Source organism: Suricata suricatta, chromosome 9 (assembly GCF_006229205.1).
Source record: "Suricata suricatta isolate VVHF042 chromosome 9, meerkat_22Aug2017_6uvM2_HiC, whole genome shotgun sequence".
Classification (NCBI taxonomy): domain Eukaryota; kingdom Metazoa; phylum Chordata; class Mammalia; order Carnivora; family Herpestidae; genus Suricata; species Suricata suricatta.
In genome coordinates, this window is record NC_043708.1 from 25,842,910 (window position 1) to 25,865,610 (window position 22,701).

The 22,701-nt window shown below is 41.5% G+C and overlaps 1 protein-coding gene across 1 annotated transcript in view; it reads left to right on the top strand.

Annotated features, from left to right (window-relative positions):
- TMED10 (transmembrane p24 trafficking protein 10) overlaps positions 1 to 22,701 on the top strand; it is a 41,284-nt gene that overhangs the window by 15,031 nt on the left and 3,552 nt on the right. Inside the window, exons 2-4 of the mRNA XM_029951306.1 lie at positions 5,913 to 6,024; positions 11,372 to 11,445; positions 22,495 to 22,621. Of these exons, the coding sequence (XP_029807166.1) occupies positions 5,913 to 6,024; positions 11,372 to 11,445; positions 22,495 to 22,621 (313 nt within the window). The remainder of the gene's footprint in view (positions 1 to 5,912; positions 6,025 to 11,371; positions 11,446 to 22,494; positions 22,622 to 22,701) is intronic.

A 22,701-nucleotide genomic window follows, 5' to 3' on the forward strand; every position in this document is an offset into this window, starting at 1 on the left:
TCTCACGGTTCATGGGTTCAAGCCCCATGTCGGGCTCTGTGCTGACAGCTAGCTCAGAGTCTGGAGCCTGCTTCAGATTCTGTGCCTCCTTCTCTCTCTGACCCTCCCCTGCTCGCACTGTCTCTCTCTGTCTCCCAAAAATAAATAAAGCATTAAAAAAATAAATTAGGGGTGTTTGGCTGGCTCGGCCAGTAGAATGTACAGCACTTGATCTTGGGGTTGAAACTTCAAGCCCCACGTCGGGTGTAGTGATTACATAAAAATAAAATCTTTTTAATTTTTTTTAAGGTGTAATTTGTTTTTGAGAGAGAGACAGAGCGTGAGTATGGAGGGGCAAAGAGGGAGACACAGAATCTGAAGCAGGCTCCAGACTCTCAACTGTCAGCACAGAGCCCAATGCAGAGCTCAAACTCACGACCCATGAGATCATGACCTGAGCTGAAGTCAGACACTCAACTGACTGGGCTACCCAGGCACCCCATTAAATAAAATCTTAAAAAACAAAATGAATTTAACTTTTGTAAGCAAATCTGGCAGCTTATTTTTTTATCCAAGTATGCCTTAGAGAAGTTCTACATTTTCTACAACTTTATGCATAAGAGCCAAACCTAAGTTAGAGTTTTTTGATCAGCTTAGAATGTGAAAATGTTATTCCTTCAGTCAGTCTTTGTGAACTTCCTCCTTGCTGTTAAAGTATTGTTGTTATGCTTTTGAAGCTAGGGAGCGGGGACATATGAGTGTCTAATGGGTGACAGATCCTGAAGAAAGGGAGAATTACACATTGGTGTCACGTTGGTGACTACACATTACTTTGGGAGTTGAATAGTTCCCAGACCTTTTTTCCCTATAATATGTGTGCGTTCAAGGTTCTGAAGGAGTCTCTTCTTAAGCCTTTTAGTTGATTCAGAAAAAGTGTCACATGAACAAGAGGCTTTAGGAATCTCCCTTCTCCTTGCAGATGATTTAGGTATTGCTGATTTCAGGACCTCTACCTTCTGGCCGCCTGATAATGCCTCCAAGGTGAAGAATGCAGACTGAAGTTGAGTGTTGGCTCGAGAGGACTCTCAGGCATTCTGATTTGTATGGACCGAGAGATTCTATCCCATTCTATTAGTCTCTCTTATCTTCTGTGCATTCCATTCTTTCACACGTTCCAGTTTTGGGGAGGCAACATGGAATGGAGGAAGAGCATAGATTTTACACTACTTCAAATCCACATACAGAATTTACTAACTCTGTGATAATGAGCAGGTTACTAAGTTTCCTTGTCATTAAAATAAGACCATCCTCTCTGGGATTGTTGTGAAGATTAAGTAAAGTGTTTAATATAAATTCGTGTATAAATTTAATACATATATATAGATACATTTAATATATTAAATACATTTAACATATAAAATAAATGTATAAAGTTTATAGCATCATTTCTTAATCCCTGTATCCTTCCATTAGCAGTTATGGACCTCAAGCCTAGATCACTTAGTACTTTTCTTCGTTCCTGCATCCTGGAACAAATGTGTGCCACATACAAGTGTTGCCAGTTAGAAATCCATGGCCCATGGTCTCAGCCGAGACCTCAGTGCTGCCCCGCAATGCTTTTGTGTGATTTTCGTCCGCTTTTTTCTTGTCCTGTGCAGAAGTCAGAAATTGTTGGCCCAGAAGAACTTGGTTTGTAGACCTCTTTTGTTTGGCCTTGACAGAGTTTTTCCTATGTTGGGATTGGCTGTGAGGATTTAAGACTTAGGAGATTTCAAAAGCTTCTTTTGAAAAATTAGATGATCTGAAAACTCAGCATGACATGGCATTGGTTTCTCCCTTGAGAGAGGCGTATCTTCTCAATCTGCCAAATTGTCTACCACCTTGTGGGCCTACACTGGCCCATTAGATTCACTTTGGTTGCTCAGTTGATCCTTGGGGGCTTTGACTTTTTGGTCTTGTCCTATGGCCTCTCCCTCCTTAAAATCCCTCAAATCCATCCCCTTCTCCCCATACCCAAAGCCCCGATTATTTTTCTTTTCTTTTTTAATTTTTTTAAAATGTTTTTTATTTTATTTTTGAGAGACAGAGAGAGACAGTGCAAGCAGGGGAGGGTCAGAGAGAGAAGGAGACACAGAATCTGAGCCAAAGTCAGACGCCCAACCGACTGAGCCACCCAGGCGCCCCAGCCCCAATCATTTCTAACCTGGAGTGCTGGAACACTGTCCTAATTCATCTTATCTCTAGCATTGTCCCTCTTGAGTCTATCTGCATGGCATTACTAGATTGATCTTTCTAAATTGCAAACTGAATCATATTACTCTCGTTTCAAATTCTTCATACCTTTTCACTTTGTACCAAATGAACTTTAAACTCCTTAGCATGGTGTTGCATTTTTTTTTAAGTTTATTTATCTTGAGAGAGAGAGAGAGAGTACGTGTGTGCAAGTTGGGGAGGGGCAGCAAGAGAGAGAAACCCAGGCAGGCTCTGCGCAGCTTGAACTTACCAACCATGAGATCATGACCTGAGCTGAAATCAAGAGTCCAGTGCTTAACTGACTGAGTCACCCTGGCACCCCTGGTGTTGCATTTCTGCGTGATCTGGCCAGTACCTCTCCAGCCACCTAACCTCTCTGTGCCTCACTTTCCTGCTGTGGAACATGAGAGAAATAATAGTTCTTACCTATAGTGTTATAATAATAAAGATTAAATTTAAAATGCATATAAAGCACTTGGCATAGTACTCAACACTTGGTAAATGCTTAATAAATACTAGTTATTAGTATTATGATGGTACTAAATTTTGGGGTTTTTTTTTTCAGGTCTTGATAATTTGCTATTTCTTCTACCCTGAATGTTTTTACACCCCTATTTTTACCTTAAAAACTTTTTTTTCATGTTTATTTTCGAGAGACAGAGAGACAGTATGAGCAGAGGAGGGGCGAAGGGAGAGGGAGACATAGAATCCAGAGGAGGCTCCAGGCTCTGCTCTGTCAGCACAGAGCCAGACACAGGGCTCAAACTCCCAAACTGCAAGATCATGACTTGAGCCAAGGTTGGATGCTTAACCGACTGAGCCACCCAGGCACCGCCCCCCCCACCCCCATTTTCCCCTTAATTGCGGCTTATCCTTGAGGACTTAGCTCACATGTCACTTCTTCCACAGTATGTTCCCTGAACCTCCACTTCCTTTGGCTTCTGTGCTTACCTCTAGTAGTACAGTATTCTCATTATAGTGAAGTCTTATTTCTTATTCACCTCCTTATTTAGACTTTTCAGCCCTTTGAAGATAAGAACTATCTTACACATCCCATCTCTGTATCCCGAATGACCAGCGCAGATCTAAGCATTGATAAATTAATGGAAGATCAATATCACTCATGGCAGAAGATACTTGATTAATATTAGTTTAGAAGTTGTGCCCTAAAGCCCTTTCTTATTAACCCCTCATTTCAAATTAGTCTAGCAGTGAGTACTATTTTTTAGTTATGTTTTTTCCTAAAAATGAAATAACTTTAATTCTGACCATAACCATAAGTGATACATGGCTTTGCAGAAAATCAAAAGAAAAATAAAAGTATAAAAAAGAAATCTCACTACTCAGAAAAAAACTAGTGTTATTAAAGTGCTTTAAAATAATCTTTTATGTGCTACTCGGTTTTCTTATTTATTTTATTATTTTTTTAATGTTTATTTTTGAGACAGAGAGACAGAGCATAAATGGGGGAGGGACACCGAGAGGTAACAGAGAATCTGAATCAGTCTCCAGGCTCTAAGCTGTCAGCACAGAACCCGATGTGGGGCTTGAACCCACAGACTGTAAGATCATGACCTGAGCTGAAGTGGGACGCTTACCCACCTGAGCCACCCAGGTGCCTCTCAGCTTTCATATTTAAATCTCATCTACAAATGATTCTTGTTTTATGGACTGCCCTGGGACATCTAGGTAGGTAGGTAGGTAGGTAGGTAGGTAGGTAGGTAGGTAGGTGTGTGTGTGTGTGTGTGTGTGTGTGTGTGTGTGTGTGTGTGTGTATGTTTGAGAGAGAGAGCAAGTGGAGAAGGGACATAGAGAGAGAGGGAGAGAAAGAGAATCCCAATCAGGCTCCGCACCACCAGTGCCCTGGGACGTCTAGGTAGGTAGGTAGGTAGGTAGGTAGGTAGGTAGGTAGGTGGGGTGTGTGTGTGTGTGTGTGTGTGTGTGTGTGTGTGTGTGTGTGTTTGAGAGAGAGCAAGTGGAGAAGGGACATAGAGAGGGAGAGAAAGAGAATCCCAATCAGGCTCCGCACCACCAGTGCAGAGTCCAATGCAGGGCTTGAACTCAAGAAACACTAAATCATGACCTGAGCTAAAGTCAGTTGCTTAACTGATTGAACCATTCAGACACCTGTAGAACATCTAGGTAATATAATGAAACCACTACTTATGTGTTCCATACTAGAAGTAGCTTCCTGTCATAAGTAATGAAATGTGCTTTCCACTAAGACAGCCATGAGCTCTAGAAAAGAAGTTGCAACCCAGTCTGTAATATTATTGTCATTCCCTTATTTTATTTTAAATTTTATTTTTATTTATTTTTAATGTTTTATTTATTTTTGAGAGAGAGAAAGACAGTGTGAGCAAGGGAGGGTCAGAGAGAAAGGGAGGTACAGAATCTGAAGCAGGCTCCAGGCTCTGAGCTAGCTGTCAGCACAGAGCCCGATGCGGGGTTCGAACCCACGAACCGTGAGATCATGACCTAAGCCAAAGTCAGACACCCAACTGACTGTGCCAGCCAGGCACCCCTGTCATTCCCTTATTTAACGTATGATTATTCGTTTACCAATGGATGCCACTTCATCTGTGCTTACAGACCATTCTCTATGAATGGAGCAGTTGAAGTTTGGAGAACTAAAGCTAACAATCTAGGAGAAAAATTAAAATTAATGGAAGCCAAGGGTATCCATTTTAGGAGAAATTTCTTGTTTATCCCCCATGCCTCTCTGCTACTCCATGTGGCCACTGACATAATTGATGTGAAATTTGCAGGAATAGATCTTCCAAATTTTCTTCTCTGTGCATCAGTGTCCCATTTCCATTTTCTGCTCCTACCTCCATTCCATCAAAGTTTGTTTTACAGAAGAGATGTGTTCTTATATGTCTTTTTCCTTTTTGTAGTATATTCTTTTGGTAATTGTCTGCTTTGTTTTTGTGACATATCCCTTTCTAGGTAATGATATTGGCATATATATTATAAAGTGAACTTTTGCTAATAAACCCAGTCTAAATCAACTATATCAACTTTTTGGTTTGGTAAAACATTCTTTTTTTTTTTTTTAAGTTTATTTATTTTAAGAGAGAGCACGCACACGAAAGGTAGAAGGGGTAGACAGAGATGAGCCCAATGTGGGCTTTATCTCATGAACTGTGAGATCATGACCTGAGCCAAAATCAAGAGTCAGGCACTTAGCCAGCTGAGCCACCCAGGTACGCGAGGGTATGGTAAGACATTCTATAATAGCAACATGTTTTAGCCACCAGTGTGGATACTGTTTGAACGAATGAAATTTGCTATATTTGGGTTTCTTTTCTTTTCTTTTTTTTTTATTTATTTTGAGAGAGAGACACACAGTGTGAGTGGGGGAGAGGCAGAGAGAGGGAGGAAGAGAGAATCCCAGGCAGGTTCTGTGTTGCCAGTGCAGAGCTGCATGTGGGGCTTGAACCCATGAGACCATGGGATCATGACCTGAGCCGAAAGCAAGAATTGGACGCTTAACTGACTGAGCGCCCTGGATTTCATCTGCTAATCCCAATTCCTGTCTTTAGGAATGGATTGAATATAGTCATCATAACGAGAAATATCAACTGTCTTTTATAGACAATGTTTCTTTCCATTGTTCCGGTTTCTATAAGTTCTCTTCCCCAGTGTTATTTGCTACCTCTTCTTACTTTTTATTTTAGATCACAGATTCTGCTGGTCATATTCTGTACTCCAAAGAAGATGCAACCAAGGGGAAATTTGCCTTTACCACTGAAGATTATGACATGTTTGAAGTGTGTTTTGAGAGCAAGGGTAAGTAATCAAAGTGTTTTTCCCTGAATTAAGTTATCTTCTCTCAAATTAGAGCATGAACTTTCTCTCTTGGGCCATCAGGAAGAGGAAATGGAAACTACATTTGTTTATATGTTTTTCACCCATATAAGTGAAAGTTGGCGAATCAGCTGAGTTCTTCATATGCAGGAGTAGGCATTTCTTGAATGATGTAACATCTGGTCTGAATGATATAGTTGAATTTCGTATAGATGCTGGAAAATAGTACATTTATGTGCTAGTAACACATTTTCTCAGAGATTAGAAATAAGATCTGTCTGACAAACAATGTATAGCAAAGTTAGAAATATTTTTGGTCTCGAGCACTTCTCTAATTCTATCTTGCTGTGGATTCTACTGTGCATCTCAAGGCCAGGATCCTATACCTAGTACCTTTTAGGCTGATTACTTGATGGCTTCTGTGCTCAGTGATGGGTTAAAAGGCAGATTCTTTTTCACTCCCTATTTGTTAGCTTAAAGGACACCAGGTTCTAAAAGCTCTGTGCATATATATTTGTTACCTAAATTGGGACCCTTTGGGGCTACAGGACATAAATACAAAACTCAAGCTGCCTTGAAGAGGAAGAAGAGATGGATTGTTGGAATCTGAACTGGGAAGTCTGCAATGTGGTGCTGACCCCAAGCACAGTGGCTCTTGGAGTTTTAACAGTGTCACTGGAACTCTGCCTCTCTTAGTGCTTCCTTTCATTGCGTCCATTTAATTTTATTCTGAGGCTTCCTTTGTATCATAACCAAAGGCCCCCTGGCAGTTTTACATTTGCAAAATATTCAGGACAAATGATCCTAGAAGTGCCAGCTCCTTTGCCATCAGTGCCCATAGATTCCCGGGAATGGAAGATCAACTACCTGCTTTTGACAGCTAACCAAGAATTGACTCCTTTGATCTATAGTTGGTCATTTTAGCCTAAAAGCTAAGGGAGTTCGCCTGAAGTAAATGGAATAAAAGATTAAAAATTAAAGGATTTTAATGGTGATTTCATGACTGATATCCTCCTGTGCCAGTTCCAGGATGTTTCAACAGTATTCTAGACATTTCCACACAGTTGTGCCACTCTTATCTCAAAACCAACATGTCTAAAGACTGTATCCGTGAGCCTTTCTTGCAGACAGATTCCCCTTGCTCACCAGTGTTACCGCTATCCTTCCAGTCACTTGGGCTCACATTTTGAAGTTATTTTTTCCTTTGTCAGCCTGTCATTGAGTTATGCTTATACTTCTTTCACAATATCTTCTGTATCTGTTACCACACAATCTGACTCTAATCTTCTAAATCCTAGATTGTGTCATTAGGCTTCTAATATCTTAATATTAGGCTGTTACATATATCCAAGTACTGCTACCAGGTTTGTCTCCTAAAGCACATCTTTCATCATGTCAATTCTTTTTTAAAAGCTGTCCCTGCTCTGTAGTGGTAGTGATGTTCCTATTCTGTAGAATGAAACCCAGAATCCCAGGAGTTTTGAGCTGGAGGAGACTTTAGGCGTCATGGCATTCTGTAGGCTTTAGAGTCCTGCTCCAGCCTTGTCCGCCACTGCGCCTCAGTCCCAGCGGGTCCGGTTTGCTCTGCCCTCTAAACACATCACTTACATTCATTTGCCGGAATGCTCTCTTCCAGTAAAAGCAAGTTTGCCTTTAGTTCTTACAGAGTACTTCCCTCAACCACTCTAGCCTGCTCCGTTTCTCAATCGATTGATTCATTCCGAAGATATTTATTAAGTGCCCTTATATACCAAGCACTATTTAAATGTTGGGGAAATAGCAGTGAATAAAACAGAAGTTTCTGTCCTCATCAAGCTTACATTTTCATTGAAGCCAATAGACAATAAACAAATAAATATAAATTAAGTGGTAATGAGGGCTTTGGAGAAAGAGCCAAATACTTTGAGATGCTTAGCATATCTCTGAAACAGCAAGGAGGTTAATGTGGCTTCCTCTAAATTGTATATCACTCACTGATGAGATCACTTAGACATTTTTGAATATGTATGAATATATACATCACACAGCTTTGTGTTGTTTCAATGTCTCCTGTATATATGTCTTACATTTATAATTTTAAACTCTTTGAAGGTAGAAATTATCTTTTATGCTTAATGTTTTATGTACTGATGCTGTGCATATAGATGTCCAGGATCTAATTTTTTTTAATTTTTTTTTAATGTTTTATTTATTTTTGATACAGAGAGAGACAGAGCATGAGAGGAGGAGGCGCAGAGAGAGAGGAGACACAGAACCGGAAGCAGGCTCCAGGCTCTGAGCTAGCTGTCAGCACAGAGCCCGATGTGGGGCTCGAACCCACGAACGTGAGATCTGACCTGAGCCGAAGTCGGAGGCTTAACCGACTGAGCCACCCAGGTGCCCCAAGGATCTAATTTTTAACATATATGTTTATGGGGCATTTGGGTGGCTTATTTAGTTAAACACCCAACTTCAACTCAGGTCATTATCTCATGGTTCAGTTTGTGAGTTCAAGCCCTGCATCAGGCTCTGTGCTGACAGCTCAGAACCTGGAACCTACTTCAGATTCTGTTTCTCCATCTGTCTCTGCCACTCCCCCACTTGTGCTCTCTCTCTATCTCTCTCAAAAAATAAATAAACGTTTAAAAAACTATGTGTATATATGCATAAATATTGAGTATAGTCAGCACTCAATTTCCAGTTTCATTTGTTTTGATATGGAAATGTGATAACTTGTAGTCTTTGGAGCACCTTTTAAAAAGTGTTCATTTGGGGGCACTAGGTGGTTCAGTCTATTAGGTATCCAACTCTTGATTTCAGCTCAGGTCATGATCTCATGGTTTGTGGGATCGAGCCCTGCATCAGGTTCTGTGCTGACAGCTCGGAGCCTGCTTGGGATCCTCTCTCTCTGCCCCTCCCCCACTCATGCTCTCTCTCGAACTCTCTCTCAAAACAAACATTAAAAAAAATTTTTTTAAAAGATTGTCCATTTTACAGAGAAATGCAGAGAAGGTTTTTGTTTTTGTTCTTTGTTTTTTGTGCTTTGGTTTTTTACAAAGGGGCCCCTTTAGGGCCATGATGTCAGCTATGGGGATAGGTTGGCTGGTCTGTGCAAGAGACTGTGGTCTGGACTGAGAACAGCCAGAGGTCTGTGGTTTTGTGGTTTCAGTTGTGTTTGAATAATACTTAATGCCGTGCTGTGGCAACAGAAAGGTGGTGGAAAGAGTCTGTTAGGAAGAGAGTATCTTGATCATTTGGAGCAGGTGGGGTTGTGAGCTGATTCAGTTACATAACTTTTTAAATGAGAAAGGAACATCAAAAATCTGCACTACATCTCTTATGGGCCAATGCTGTGATCAGGATTATACATGGGATTTGGGGAAAGAGATCTATATATCTCTCTCTGGGTGCCACTGTTTTTGTTTTGTTTTGTTTTTGAAACTTAACAGTTTAATGTTCAAAAGACATCTGTGACTTGTCTTAGTTTCTTCTTAGTCCTACCTGTGTAGTCTTATTTCTGTGGCTTTCAAGTGATCTTTGTAACCTATCCAAAAGAACCTCTTTACTGTGTTTAAAATAATTTTTTTAATGCTTAGTTTTGAGAGAAAGAGACAGAGCATGAGCAGGGGAGGGCCAGAAAGAGAGGGAGACACAGAATCCAAAGCGGGCTCCAGGTTCTGAGCTGTCAGCACAGAGCCCTACACGGGACTCACGGACCACGAGATCGTGACCAGAGCTGAAGTCGGACGCTTAACTGACTGAGCCACCCAGGCGCCCCTACTGTCTTTTAAATCTGCCATACTCATTTCAGTATCTGAGCCTTTGCCCATAGTTTGCCCTCTGCCTAGAGTATGCTGTCCTTAGCCTCCAGGTGCTTCCTCTTTAGTTAGTGAAGTCAATGAAGTCTGTCCACAACTAGTCTCTTCCATTCTCTAACCTTTATTCCAGACCTGGGATTATCTGAACTGGGTTTTTTGGTTTTTTGTTTTTTCAATGTATTTATTTATTGAGAGAGTGTGTGCGTGTGGGGGAGGAGCAGAGAGAGAGAGAGAGAGAGAGAGAAAGAGAGAGAGAGCGCGAATCCCAAGCAGCCTCCAGGCTCTCAATGCAGAGCTGACACGGGGCTCAGTCTCACGAACTGTGAAATCATGACCTGAGCTGAAGTCAAGGGTCAGATGCTTTACTGACTAAGCTGCTCAGGCGCCCTTGAACTGTTTTTTTTTCCTGAAAGTTATGTACTGCTTTGCATTTTCACTGTAGCTGCTATGCATATTTATGTCTTAGATCCCCACTGAATTATTTGAAAGCAGAGATTGTAATTCAGTATAGTTCTAGCACCTAGTGAGTTCTCACTGAGTAGTTATTGAGTTGACCTTTGTCCATATCAGAAATCTCCCTTGTTCAGGCAGCAGATGGTACAGTACCATTCTCTCTAGCTTATAGTCTCAAGTACCTCAATGCTTAAGGGGCACCGTTTCCCTAAACTCCTAATTTCATACAGGCAGTTTTTTATTTTATAAGTAATTCGTTGAATTCCAGGGGATTGGGGCTGAGCAATTTCCTGAGACTCTGAGTCTTTTCCTCTTCCCTACCTGATGATTTAATTTTAAATTCCTTTTTGATCAAGCTGAATCAGTTTACTTTTTCTAGTATAAGCATAGTTCTGTTGGCCCTATCTATCCCAAACAGACATTTTTCTTTCTAAGAAGCATCCCTGAGAATTGTATTCTTATTTACAAGTGTTTTCCTTGGGCTTTTCTTTTGAGTGTTTTGTGTGTCCTATATAACATATTATTAGCCTACTGAAAGGGCTTACAATGACCAAAATGTTTGAATTAATGTGGAATATTAGCTAAATCCTATGTTGTTTTCAATACTCCTGTTTATGTTAAGTAAATCCAAGCTTAGCATGTACCCATTATTTTTCTCAAAAATTGACAGGCCTTTTTAGATGTGGAAATGGACCTTTTCAGCCTCAGTTGGTGCCCACTGCCTATTGGTCTATATGCCACTCAGTTTTATATTGTCGGACTTGAGTTTCACTTCTGCATCCAGTTAGCAGCATATTGTCCCTCTGCGCCTCAGTCCTCCGTAGTGCCAGCTGCAGTGGCTTGTGTCCTGCCTGCTCAGAGATGTTGGCCAGCAGCGTATTCTCACCCCTGTCCGTCGCCTCACACAAATAGAGGCTTTGTCTGGAGTGCTTGTGATTTCAGCCAGAGCCAGGAATTTTCTGCATCTGAGGAGGGGGGAGGAGATACGGCTGTTTCCCTCTATTGAGAGGGAGGGTGGGTGGGTGATTTCCCGGAATTTTAAATATTCTACATAATGAATCTTTTGATTTCTCTGTCAGGAACAGGGCGGATACCTGATCAACTCGTGATTCTAGACATGAAGCATGGAGTGGAGGCGAAAAACTACGAAGAGGTGCGTCCTGCCGCCACAGCCAGAGGGGGCAGTGGCGCGAGGCTTCTGTGACCTGGTCAGCTGGCGGCCGTGCTCTGCCCAGGATGCTTGTGTTCTCAGTAGTCATGTGACAGCCAGCTACACTCTGACTGATACAAGGAGTTGTATTAACAGTCTTGAACAGTAACTCTGGCCATGCCGTCAGCCAATGACTGACCCACTCTCCCATAGAAATGGTGATGTGATGGAACACCCAAGCATATGCCATTAACACTCTTGAGACAAAAACCTAGATGTATACCTGGAGGGTTTTTTAAGTTTATTTGTTTATTTTGAGAGAGAGAGATTGTGAGCTGGGGAGGGGCAAAGGGAGAAGGAGAGAGAGAGAGGGAGAGAGAGACCAACCGACCGACCCAAGCAGGCTCCATGCTGCCAGCACAGAGCACAGGACTCAAACTCACGAACCTGGGAGATCGCGACCTGAGCCGAGTTTAGGAGCTGGATGCTTAACCGATTGAACCACCTAGGTCCTCATATATCTGTAATTTTTAGAATTACAGACTTCCTTTATATGTCCAAGATTAAGAAAAGCAATGTGTTTTTAATCCCTGAGGATTTTATTCCCAGACTGACAGCTATCTATCTATATCTGTATCTATATTTCTATACCTAGGACATGGATTCAGTGCTGTTTAGATATGAACAACCGTGCTGCCTTTGAGAAGCACCATAATCAAAAGTAGCTTATAGTTAATAACATAATTTTAGTCTTTTACAAAAAGGAGCACGATGGAAGAAAAAACAGCAAGAGGCTGGAGATCTGATAACAAATAAACATTTTTGCTGACAGGTGGTATTATAAGGAACAAAACCCGGCCTTTATTAGGGTGGTAGGGAGGTGGGAGTGTACGTAGAATTAGGGTGAGGGGGACTGAGCTGTTTCATCTATATGATAGCACAGAAAGGTTCTTCAAGTGAAGAGCACCTTTTAAAAAGCTCAGGGACTATTTAAGACTGCAGGATTGGTTTTCATAGAAAGTTAAGAGTATTTTTACTGAGGGCATGAAGAAGAGGTGGCGCACAGAAATGCAAATGGTATTTAAAGAATGTAAACTCAGTAAACAAAGGAAAGTTGATTTACGAGAGTTTTCTAGGACTGGTGGACCTAGAGAAGCTGCTCTGCCTTTGGCCAGGACCTGGAAGGGAAGTATTCTGGGATGGGAGAAGGTCGGAAGGGACTGGCTCAGTCTGTAACAGGAAGTAGTAGTACAGCAGCTGCAGCTCTCAGGGCTTTCCTCTTTTCCCTGGTTCAGACACCCAGCTGAGCAAACCCAGGCCGAGTTACGTGTGGGCGATAAACAGGAGCAAGTGACGCAGCAGCGAGTGGAAGACCGTTCCCGGTAGAGATGTTGATTTGCTTTCTATGTCTAAGCTAGTTCATAAAGGGTTTTGTTTTTTTTTTTAACATTTATTCATTTTTGAGGGACAGGGAGAGACAGAGCGTGAGCAGGGGAGGGGCAGGGAGAGGGAGACACAGAATCCAATGCAGGCTCTAGGCTCTGAGCTGTCAGCACAGAGCCCCAATCAGGGCTCAAACCCACAAACCGCAAGATCATGACCTGAGCTGAAGTCTCACTTAACCCACGGAGCCACCCAGGCACCCCCTAACCTATTTTTAGTTAAAAGAAATAAAGCAAGAGCACCTGTATTTGGTGAACTGAAGAGTAAATTGAAGAAAAATCCTTTTAAACTTTGATGATTCAGAAGAATCTTAATGATATTTAAGTACAATACTGTGTATTAAGATGCAGTTATAAGGTATATAAGATAAAAATGTTGCAGTTATTATGAGGTAGAAGAACAGGTAAAATAATAATCAGTTTTTGATTACTGCTGCACTGTCCTCCACTTCAGACCATTCTGTAAGCCAGTTTCTTTAAATACCTACTATGTACAATTTTACCTGTAATAACTTTTCCTCCCAGTACGGTGGCTGTTATTAAGTGGTACGTATTAAATAATAGGGCATCTGGAGACATGAGCCATTGCTTTCCCCTCTAAAGCAGAGAGTATCATTTGTGAGTTTACATACAAAATGATGTGGCTATCACTGTAACTGGACGCTTTAGAACTCCTGTCCCTCCTGGAATTTCAACCATCCTTGGACTTTGTTGACATTGGGGAAGGGCCTTTATCTTTCCTGACCTTTCTCTTAACCCAAGAGGGGAATCCCTGCCCGAAAGGAAACCACAGCGCTTCCTTTGCCTGCTTCCTGCTTTGGAGTCCTGGCACATCCTAAGCATTTCATTACGCACATGGTTACCACACAGCTCTAAGTGCTGTTTCTTCACCAAGTAACTCCTATTACTACTTTCTTTGACGATCTTACCACCACCCCACCCCCACCACCAAAAACAGCAAAGCAAACTGAGATGGAGGAGGAGAACTGGTGAGGACACAGGCCAAAGACGAGCCCTTCTCTCCGTCCACGGCGAGGCTTCCTTGACTCTTGCTTAGAAATAGCCGTTATTTGTTTCTCAGCAAATGCGTGTGACAAGGACAGGAATGATAGGAGCACTTGCTCTCTGGGTAATTACCCTGTGGAGGCTTTGAGGCATTTAATTTCAGGCCCTTGAGGTAATGGAGAGCTTTTATCTCCAGAGGATTTGGGCCTATAAGCGTTTAGCTTTGGGGAAGTGGTACATTTCTTTAATTTTCTTTATATCCAAAGCATCTCACCCTCATAGCTGTGGGCCTCCTGATTCTCAAGTCCCTTGTGGTTTTGTAAAATTCAGTAGTAGTGTTTCAATAGCTGGGCAGAGTATCACAATACCTACTAAATTGCTACAGAAGACTGACTTAATTAGTGCGTGTGGAATTGCTGTGTAAACAATACAAATGTAAGACGATGTTATTTGGAAGCTATAATGGTTGTCATATTGTGAAGAAGCATGGAGTCTTTTTTATTTCTTTTTAACATTTATTTATTTTTGAGAGAGAGAGAGAGAGAGAGAGCATGAACAGGGGAGGGGCAGAGAGAGAGAGGGAGACACAGAATCCGAAGCAGGCTCCAGGCTCTGAGCTGTCAGCACGGAGCCCGATGTGAGGCTAGAACCCACAAACTCTAAGATCATGACCTGAGCCAAAGTCAGACACTTAACCAACTGAGCCATTCAGGTGCTCCAGAAGCATAGAGTCTTGAGGTTTGAAATCTTTAAAGAGTTCAGAATGCTGAAGTCCTCAAAAATAAAGCACTTTTGATTCCCTCTGTTGAATTTGGAGGACCTCTCACCACTGTCTTTTGCCCATAAGGAGGGCATCTTTTATAGAGTCAGTATGTGAATTGAGCCATTTTTGTTTGTTTTGTTTTTAGTGTTTGTTCATTTTTGAGAGAGCATGAGCCGGGGGTGGGGGTGGGAAGCAACGGATCCGAAACGGGCTCCGCACTGTCAGCAGAGAGGCTGATAAAGGGACTTGAACTCATGAACCGTGAAATTCTGACCAGAACCAAAGTCTGATGTTAAACTGACTGAGCCACCCAGGCACCTGGAGCCTTTTTTAAATTTTTATTATTATTTTTTTTTTGGCGTTTGTGGTCTGTGAACTAGAGCAGCTGTTTATGAGGACTTAATTGCTAATCTTGCAGTTGAGGAAGTGAAGGCAGTAACACTCCCACAAAGAAGGAGCTGTCTGACATACCCTCTGACTCTGGGGCTGTTTGTGTACCTTCTTTTTTTTAAAGTAGGCCCCACATGCACCACGGGGCTTGAACTCATGACCCTGAGGTTAAGAGTTGCTCGCTGAACTGCCTGAGCCAGGCGGGTGTGTGTATGTTGATGTGGATGTCAGCGTTTTCAGCACCACTAAAATTCTGTTTTGCTTGTGGATTCTATTAGTATGTCATTTCCTATCAACATGGACACCAGAAACACAATTGCCTTGTTGGAGCAATAGCTGAAGACTTTTTTTAAAGTTCTTCTTTTCTGAATGCCTTCAGGAAGGAGGGACTCTGGTTCTGCATACTAGATCCAGAGTCCCTTTCTGGCATAAGTTAAATGAAATAATACGGGTAAGGCACCTGACAGTTCAGTAGATTTTGGCTCCCTTCTACCCTTTCTGGAAGTTGAATATGACAGAGTAAATAGGATCATGTTAAATTTTATTTCACCCTAAGATTGGCGGTATTATCTGGCCTTATTTTGGCACATTCTTGACCTTTTGAGCTTCTGTGAAGAGGCCTTTGATTCACACACCTTCCCACATAAGTAGACTTGTCCTTGGGTATAGGTCTGCCTTCTTTATCTTCATTGTGCTCGATCAGATGGTCTCCACTGTTAGGTGCTGTGCTTCTAGAATTTGGGGGGCTGTGGTGAGTGTGGAGGTAACAGCAGGCAGACCGAACGGGCTCACCACAACAAGCTTCTCTTGAGTCTCTGTGCTCCACCCAGGGAAACAATCCAGTGATTCTCTAGAGGCGGGTTTCACACGTGTGTTTTAAGAAGCAGTTTCTCAGAGTTAATACCTTTCCTTGGGGCACTTACATGTAACTCTGAACTCTAGATTCAAATCCTCATCAGAGGAGGGGGAAGATTTGGATATGGCCTCAGAAGGGTAGTTTGTCATTTTGGAAAGCGTTGTACGCATGCAGGGAAAGGCTTTGTAATGTATAGTTTTCCAAGCAGTTCCCACCACTACAGTTGAGAGTGATAGTGTGGTAGGGAGGACCTTCTCCTGGGCAGGGGTGAAAAGATGTAGAATGTTCTTAACTTAGAGGAAGCGTTTGCTTCAAGGGACCAACAGCACTTATCTGCTGTGAGAAAGTTGACTCCTCTGAAGAAGGCATGAAATGGACATGCTATGCAAAGTGTCCGTTGTCTTAATTCCTGTAGTTCAAGGGCCAAACCAGTGTCGGGGAAAAGAGGTGCCTGGGTGGCTTCGTCAGTTAAGTGTCTGACTCTTGGTTTTGGCTCAGGTCATGATCTCACAGTTTCATGGGTTCGAGCCCTGCATCAGGATCTGTGTTGACAGCATGGAGCCTGCTTGGGATTCTCTGTTTCTCTCTCTCTGTCTGTCCCTATCCCCTTCCCCTGCTCACACTGTCTCTCTCAAAAACAAATAAATAAAACCTTAAAAATTTTTTTTGAAAGGATAAAAATAAAAACTGTGAATATGATGATGTATGATTGAATGTTAATTATGAGGCACAGTCCAAGTGCCATATGATTTAAGGAGAGACAATCGGTGTGGACAGAGTGGTGAAAGGAGGCTTCATGGTTAAGACTTAAAAGATAGGTAGGATTTGGATACACTGAAGGAATGTGCTGTTGGAAGTAAAAAATACGGTTTTGCTTGCAGTTTACAGCAGAGCTTTGTAGGTTTTTTTTTTAATTCTTTAATGTTTACTAAAAATTTGTTTTATATTTATTTTTGAGAGAAAGAGTGCAAGTGGGGAGGTGCAGAGAGAGAGAGACACACACACAGAATCTGAAGCACCCTTCAGACTCCAAGCTGTCAACATAGAGCCTGATTCGGGGCTCAGACTCCCAGACTGAAAGATCATGACCTGAACTAGAGTCAGCTGCTTAATGGACTGAACCGCTCCCGCACTCCTAATGTTTATTTATTTTTGAGAGAGAAAGAGAATCTGAAGCAGGTTCCAGGCTCAGAGCTGTCAGAACAGAGCCCGATGCAGGGCTTGAACCCCTGAACCATGAGATCATGACCTAGGCCGAACTCAGGAAGTTCAACAGACCGAGCCACCCAGGCGTCCCAAAGCTTTGCAATTTTGATACTGAATAAAAGCTTTGGTGATTCTTGGGTAGGGAGTCAAGAGACCATGGTTCTCCTAGACTTGGTTTTCCACCCAAAGGACTGAATAACTGTGGCATCTTCAGAAGTCCATTGTAGCTCTTTGATTATTCAATGACTAAATGCAGCCTACAAGGGGAATGCTGCCCTCTAGTGGAGAACGGATGGTACACGACACTGTCAAATAGGCCTTGCTTTTATCTAGCTGTTGACAAAATACACATCATCCTTCCAGCCTAAGAAGAGAGAAATAGAATAGTGGCTTGCCATCATGAAACATGTATAATTTCACATTATTAAAAAATTTTTGTTTTTAATATTTATTTTTGAGGGGGAGAGAGCGCGCGCGTGTTCAAGACAGAGCATAAGCAGGGGAGGGGCAGAGAAAGAGGGAGACACAGAATCTGAAGCAGGCTTCAGGCTCCGAGCTGTCAGCACAGAACCCGATGCAGGGCTCAGACTCAACCCTAAAATGATGACCTGAGCCAAAGTCAGACATTTAACTGACTGAGCCACACAGGTGCTCCTATAATTTCACATTCTTACAAACAGTTTGAACCTTAGATCAGGCATTTAGAACTGCAGAACAGTTTTCTTGTTAGCTCTCTGTACCACCTATGAAAAAAGTCTTGATGATACTCACTGAATACTTAGCCCTAGGCAAGCAAAGAGGGTCTTTCTGAGAATAATGATGATAATTTGCTTAAAAATTTTACTCTCTTAGTCTGTAAAAATGAGAATAATAGCAGTATGATACCAAGGAAGTTTGGGCTAATAAACTGGACAACTTACCCAGATCCTTGAGGCCTAACATAGCTTGACCACTTCACCTTTGATCCAGAAAAAACTTGGTGTAGTCTGGTAGTTTCCTTCATCAAATTTTTAGTACCTACAGAATAAAATATAAACTCACACCCACTTGGATTCCTGTCTCAGCTCCACCAAGCTCTGAGAACTTGGGCAAGTTATTTAACACTGTGAACTTTAATTTCCTCACCTGAAGAATTTAGGGATAACAATATTCACCTCATATAGGGTTATGAGGATTAAGCAAGATTACAAGGTGTAAAATACATCCATGTTCTGGATACATCTTGGCAGGTCTGATTCCTTATACAGACCTTCGTCCTCTTTTCCAGTTTAACTCCAGCCTAACTTTTGAGCCTTATGTTTGCTATTAGCCAACGCCCTCCCCCAAGCACGTATGTATGTTGACACATGAGTGCACGCACACATGCACATCAGGCTACCTATGACTAGACAGCTTATGGTCTCCTGAACATGGCTTGTAGTTCCCTCCCTCCATGTTCTGGTGTGCAAGTTCCCTGCAGCCTCTCGGCTCCTTCAGAATCCTGCAGAATTGGTGAGTCTCAACTCACTCGCTTCCTGTTAGCTTTTCCTTTATCCTTCCAACTATGATTAATCATGTGCTACTTTCTTTCCTCTCCATTTTTTTAAAAAGTTTTCTTAATTTTATTTTGAGAGTGTGTGAGCAGGGAAGGGGCAGAGAGAGAGGAAGAGATAATCCCAAGCAGGCTCTGCCCTGTCCAGCCTGACATGGGGCTGGATCTCACAAGCCATGAGATCATGACCTGAACCCAGGCACCCCCTTTCCTTTATACTTTTTTTCCCCTTTACACTTTTAATGTATACCTTTATTGTAAAAGTTAATACATAATGCCTTATATTATGGCTATAGCTTTTTATATGAGCCTCTCTGCCCGACTGTGAGCTTCTTAGGGACAGAGATCATCGTTTATCTTGGTACCTTGCACATAGTAAGCATTGTTGTTAGGGTCTTAAAATGTTTTTTTAAATAGCTTTTTACATTTTTTTTTTTATCTCTAAGTTTAGATTAAATATATATCCATTCATATTGTTACTTACCATTGAGTATCCATGATGTATTAGATGGTTGGAATAGCAAATTAGTTTTCAACATTGTTTTATTTACTTTTTTAATTTGGAGACTTGTCCCTTCCATTAGAGACTTCCCCTTGGTTTTTTTTTTTGGTTTTTTTTTTTATGTTTATTGATTTTTGAGAGTGAGAGACAGAGCATGAGCAGGGGAGGGTCAGAGAGAGAGGGAGACACAGAATCGGAAGCAGGCTCCAGGCTCTGAGCTGTCAGCACAAAGAGCCCAACATGGGCTCAAACCCATGGACTGTGAGATCGTGACCTGAGCTGAAGTCGGATGCTCAACTAAGCCACCCAGGCGCCCCCCACATTGTTTTAATCTCTTGGCAATTCTTTAAGTTTCCTAGATTTAAAATTGGTATCAAGAATACAGGTATTTATTAGGCGGAGATGTGTTTTAGGAAGAGATCTTCATTCCACTCATAGAATGTTGACAATAATTTACCAAATTAAGAACAGGGATTTCACAAGGAAATGTCAACTTGGAAGGTGGGAATTGGGCTGGTTGGTTATGATAGAGCTAGAGTCTGGAGTAGGAGCTCTACGAGGAGAGGAGTTGGGGACTTGAATGACTACGTGACCAGTGGCATGTATGCAGTATGGAATACTGTCCAGCAGTTAGGAAGAATGAGGTGAGTTATAAGCCCTGAGGTTTTTGGAAAGATCTTACTAAATGAGAAAAAGCAAGCCATAGAGCAATGTGTGCAGTATGATCCCATTTATAAATATGTTTTTAATTGTATGTTTGTGTATACATTTGTGGGCATGCAAAAGCATAAACAGTGTGTTATCTTGCAACAAGGTCTAGAAAGATATACACCGAGTTCGTAACTATGGTTAGCTCTGAGAAGGAAGGTGAGGATGTGGGAACTGGGGAGCTACCTATGAAGGTGGGCTTTTGGTTCTTGCTCCCTTTGCTTCTGAATGGTTGAAATTTTTAGCAGAACATGTTATGTATTGCTTATACAACTGAAAAGTGGATGGAACACTACTTCCGGGAAAAGAATTGCGAGAAGGATTTTTGATCTATTATCTACAAAGGCCATCCTCAGTACCAAGTGTATTTTAATTCTATCATAGTTTTTTTAGGTTTTAGGCTTTTGGCCTATTGTCATTTAACAAAAAGTGGGAAGAGTTAGAAGTTGTCTTCCAGGAGCACATGGGTGGTTCAGTTGGTTAAATGGCCAACTTCAGCTCAGGTCATGATCTTATGGTTCATGGGTTCGAGCCCTGCATCAGGTTCTGTGCTGACAGCTCAGAGCCTGGAGCCTGTTTCAGATTCTGTGTCTCCCTGTCTCTCTGCCCCTCCCCCACTTATGCTCTATTTCTCTGTGTCTCAAAAATAAATATAAACTATAAAAAAAAGTCTTGCAAATAATTTTAAAAATTTTTTAATGTTTATATATTATTTTGAGAGAGATAAACAGCGTGAATGGGGGAGGGGCAGAGAGAGAGGGAGACACAGAATTGCAGTAGGCTTCAGGCTCTGAGCTGTCAGCACAGAGCCCAACACGGGGCTCGAACTCACAGACCACTAGATCATGATCTGAGCTGAAGTCGGACACTTAACCTACTGAGCCACCCAGGCACCCCCCCCAAATAATTCTTTAAAATAATATTTTCAGCTGGCAGAGGCAGGGCCATAGTTTCACTTCCAATTCCTTTTTGCAAGCTTCTCTTTAGAGAGCCTTAAATCATTTATCGCTAAAGAAGTTTCATGCAATTGCTTTTATTCTGTCTCATTCAGGAGCTTTGGAGGCGAAAGTATAGACCCGGAGGGAAACAGACTAAAGTTCAGCTTATGATAGATCTCTTGTGTTGGTATCTTTTTCCCTGGGGAATTCCTTTGCTCTGCGGCTCTATATGAGATCAATTAACTAATACATATTCTAGGTTAATGACAAAACTTGGCATTTGGCATGCAGCTAGGAGAGTTTGCTAAATGCATTAACTGTTAGTTAAATGTTGTAGTCGGTTAGCGTTATTCTGTTTCGTAGCTGTCAGTCACGCTATTAACTGTAGCCAACAATTTACAAATGTAAGAAAATGTACATCCAGTGAAAGAAAACTTTAGATGGATCATTACAAATTCATTCCATTTTATGTTATTTAAAAATAAACCTAACTTTTATATCCCTATCTTAATAGCAGTTTCTAGTTTTTTTAAAAATAACTTTTATTTTAAAAACTGTTCAGTGAGGAATGTAGATTAGCAAAGAGAACATAAGAATACCCTAAAACTCTTCCTTTTCATCCTGTGTGAACTGCTGTTAACATTAACAGAGGAAAAGAACAAAGAAAGTGAGTTGGACAAAGAAGAAAAAGTAAGGAGTTGTAGAGAGAACATATGGTATAGTAAAGAAGCAGATATAGGGAAAGAGTATTTATTTATTTAAAGTTTATTGAGAGAGAGAGTGTGCACACGCACACACAAGCAGGGGGAGGGAGACAGAGAGGGCGGTGGAGAGAGGTGATCCCAAGCAGGCTCTGCACTGTCAGCACAGAGCCCAACATGGGGCTCACAAACTAAGAGATCATGACCTGAGCCTAAATCAAGAACCAGACAACTTAACTGATTGAGCCACCCAGGTGCTCCAAGGAAAAGAATTTTTGGAGAATTCTCTATGTAAGAAAAATTTAAAAACAGCCTGGTATATGAGTTTTAAGATCTGGAAAGCTCTGGTGGCATATCCCCATTTAAAAGCAATTCATAACCTAAGGTTGATAGGATAAAACAAATATAATAATGAAATCCTTGCTTTTATCATATCTGCCTTTAGTTACTGGATGCTCTTGGAGGTTTCACAGTGGTCTAAATTGAGAAAGGAAAACAATTCATTTCTCACATCCTTCATTCCTTAGCATACAAGGAAGTCCTTGGAGATTTCTTTTGATAACTGGCTGTGTAATTCTAAAAACCAAAAATGCAGTGTAATTTCTTTTGTAGCAGACCTAGGAATCTGGGCTCTGGAGCTCTGATAGAAACCTTAAAGCTATTTTGGGATTTAAATAAGCAAACCAGAATTTTCTAATTTTGTAGTTTGAGTTATTATTTTAATGTTATACTTACACATTCTCTCTCATTCCTGTGCATTCCCTGTTGGAAATTTGGCGGGTTTCTTTTAAAATCACATCTAATATTATGACTCTCACACTTCTTATGCTGATAAAATTGTTTCTTGGACATGAGTAGAAGGGTAAAGTAAAATGCTTTATTAAAATCCAAAATCTCAGGAAAATGATATATTTCACTTGATAGCCTACCTTATTACAGTACTTCTAAGGAGGTGTTAATCAAAGAGCAGTTTTTTCAAGGAGCAGGTTCATAATTCCTTTCTCTTCCAGATTGCCAAGGTTGAGAAGCTCAAACCTTTAGAAGTGGAGCTCCGACGTCTAGAAGACCTTTCCGAATCCATCGTTAATGACTTTGCCTACATGAAGAAACGAGAGGAGGAGATGCGAGATACCAATGGTGAGGGAAAGGCAGCTCTTGTCTCTTCACAAAGGCAACAGACCTCTTTTCTCAGTTTTGCCAAATGGGGGGTAGGGGTG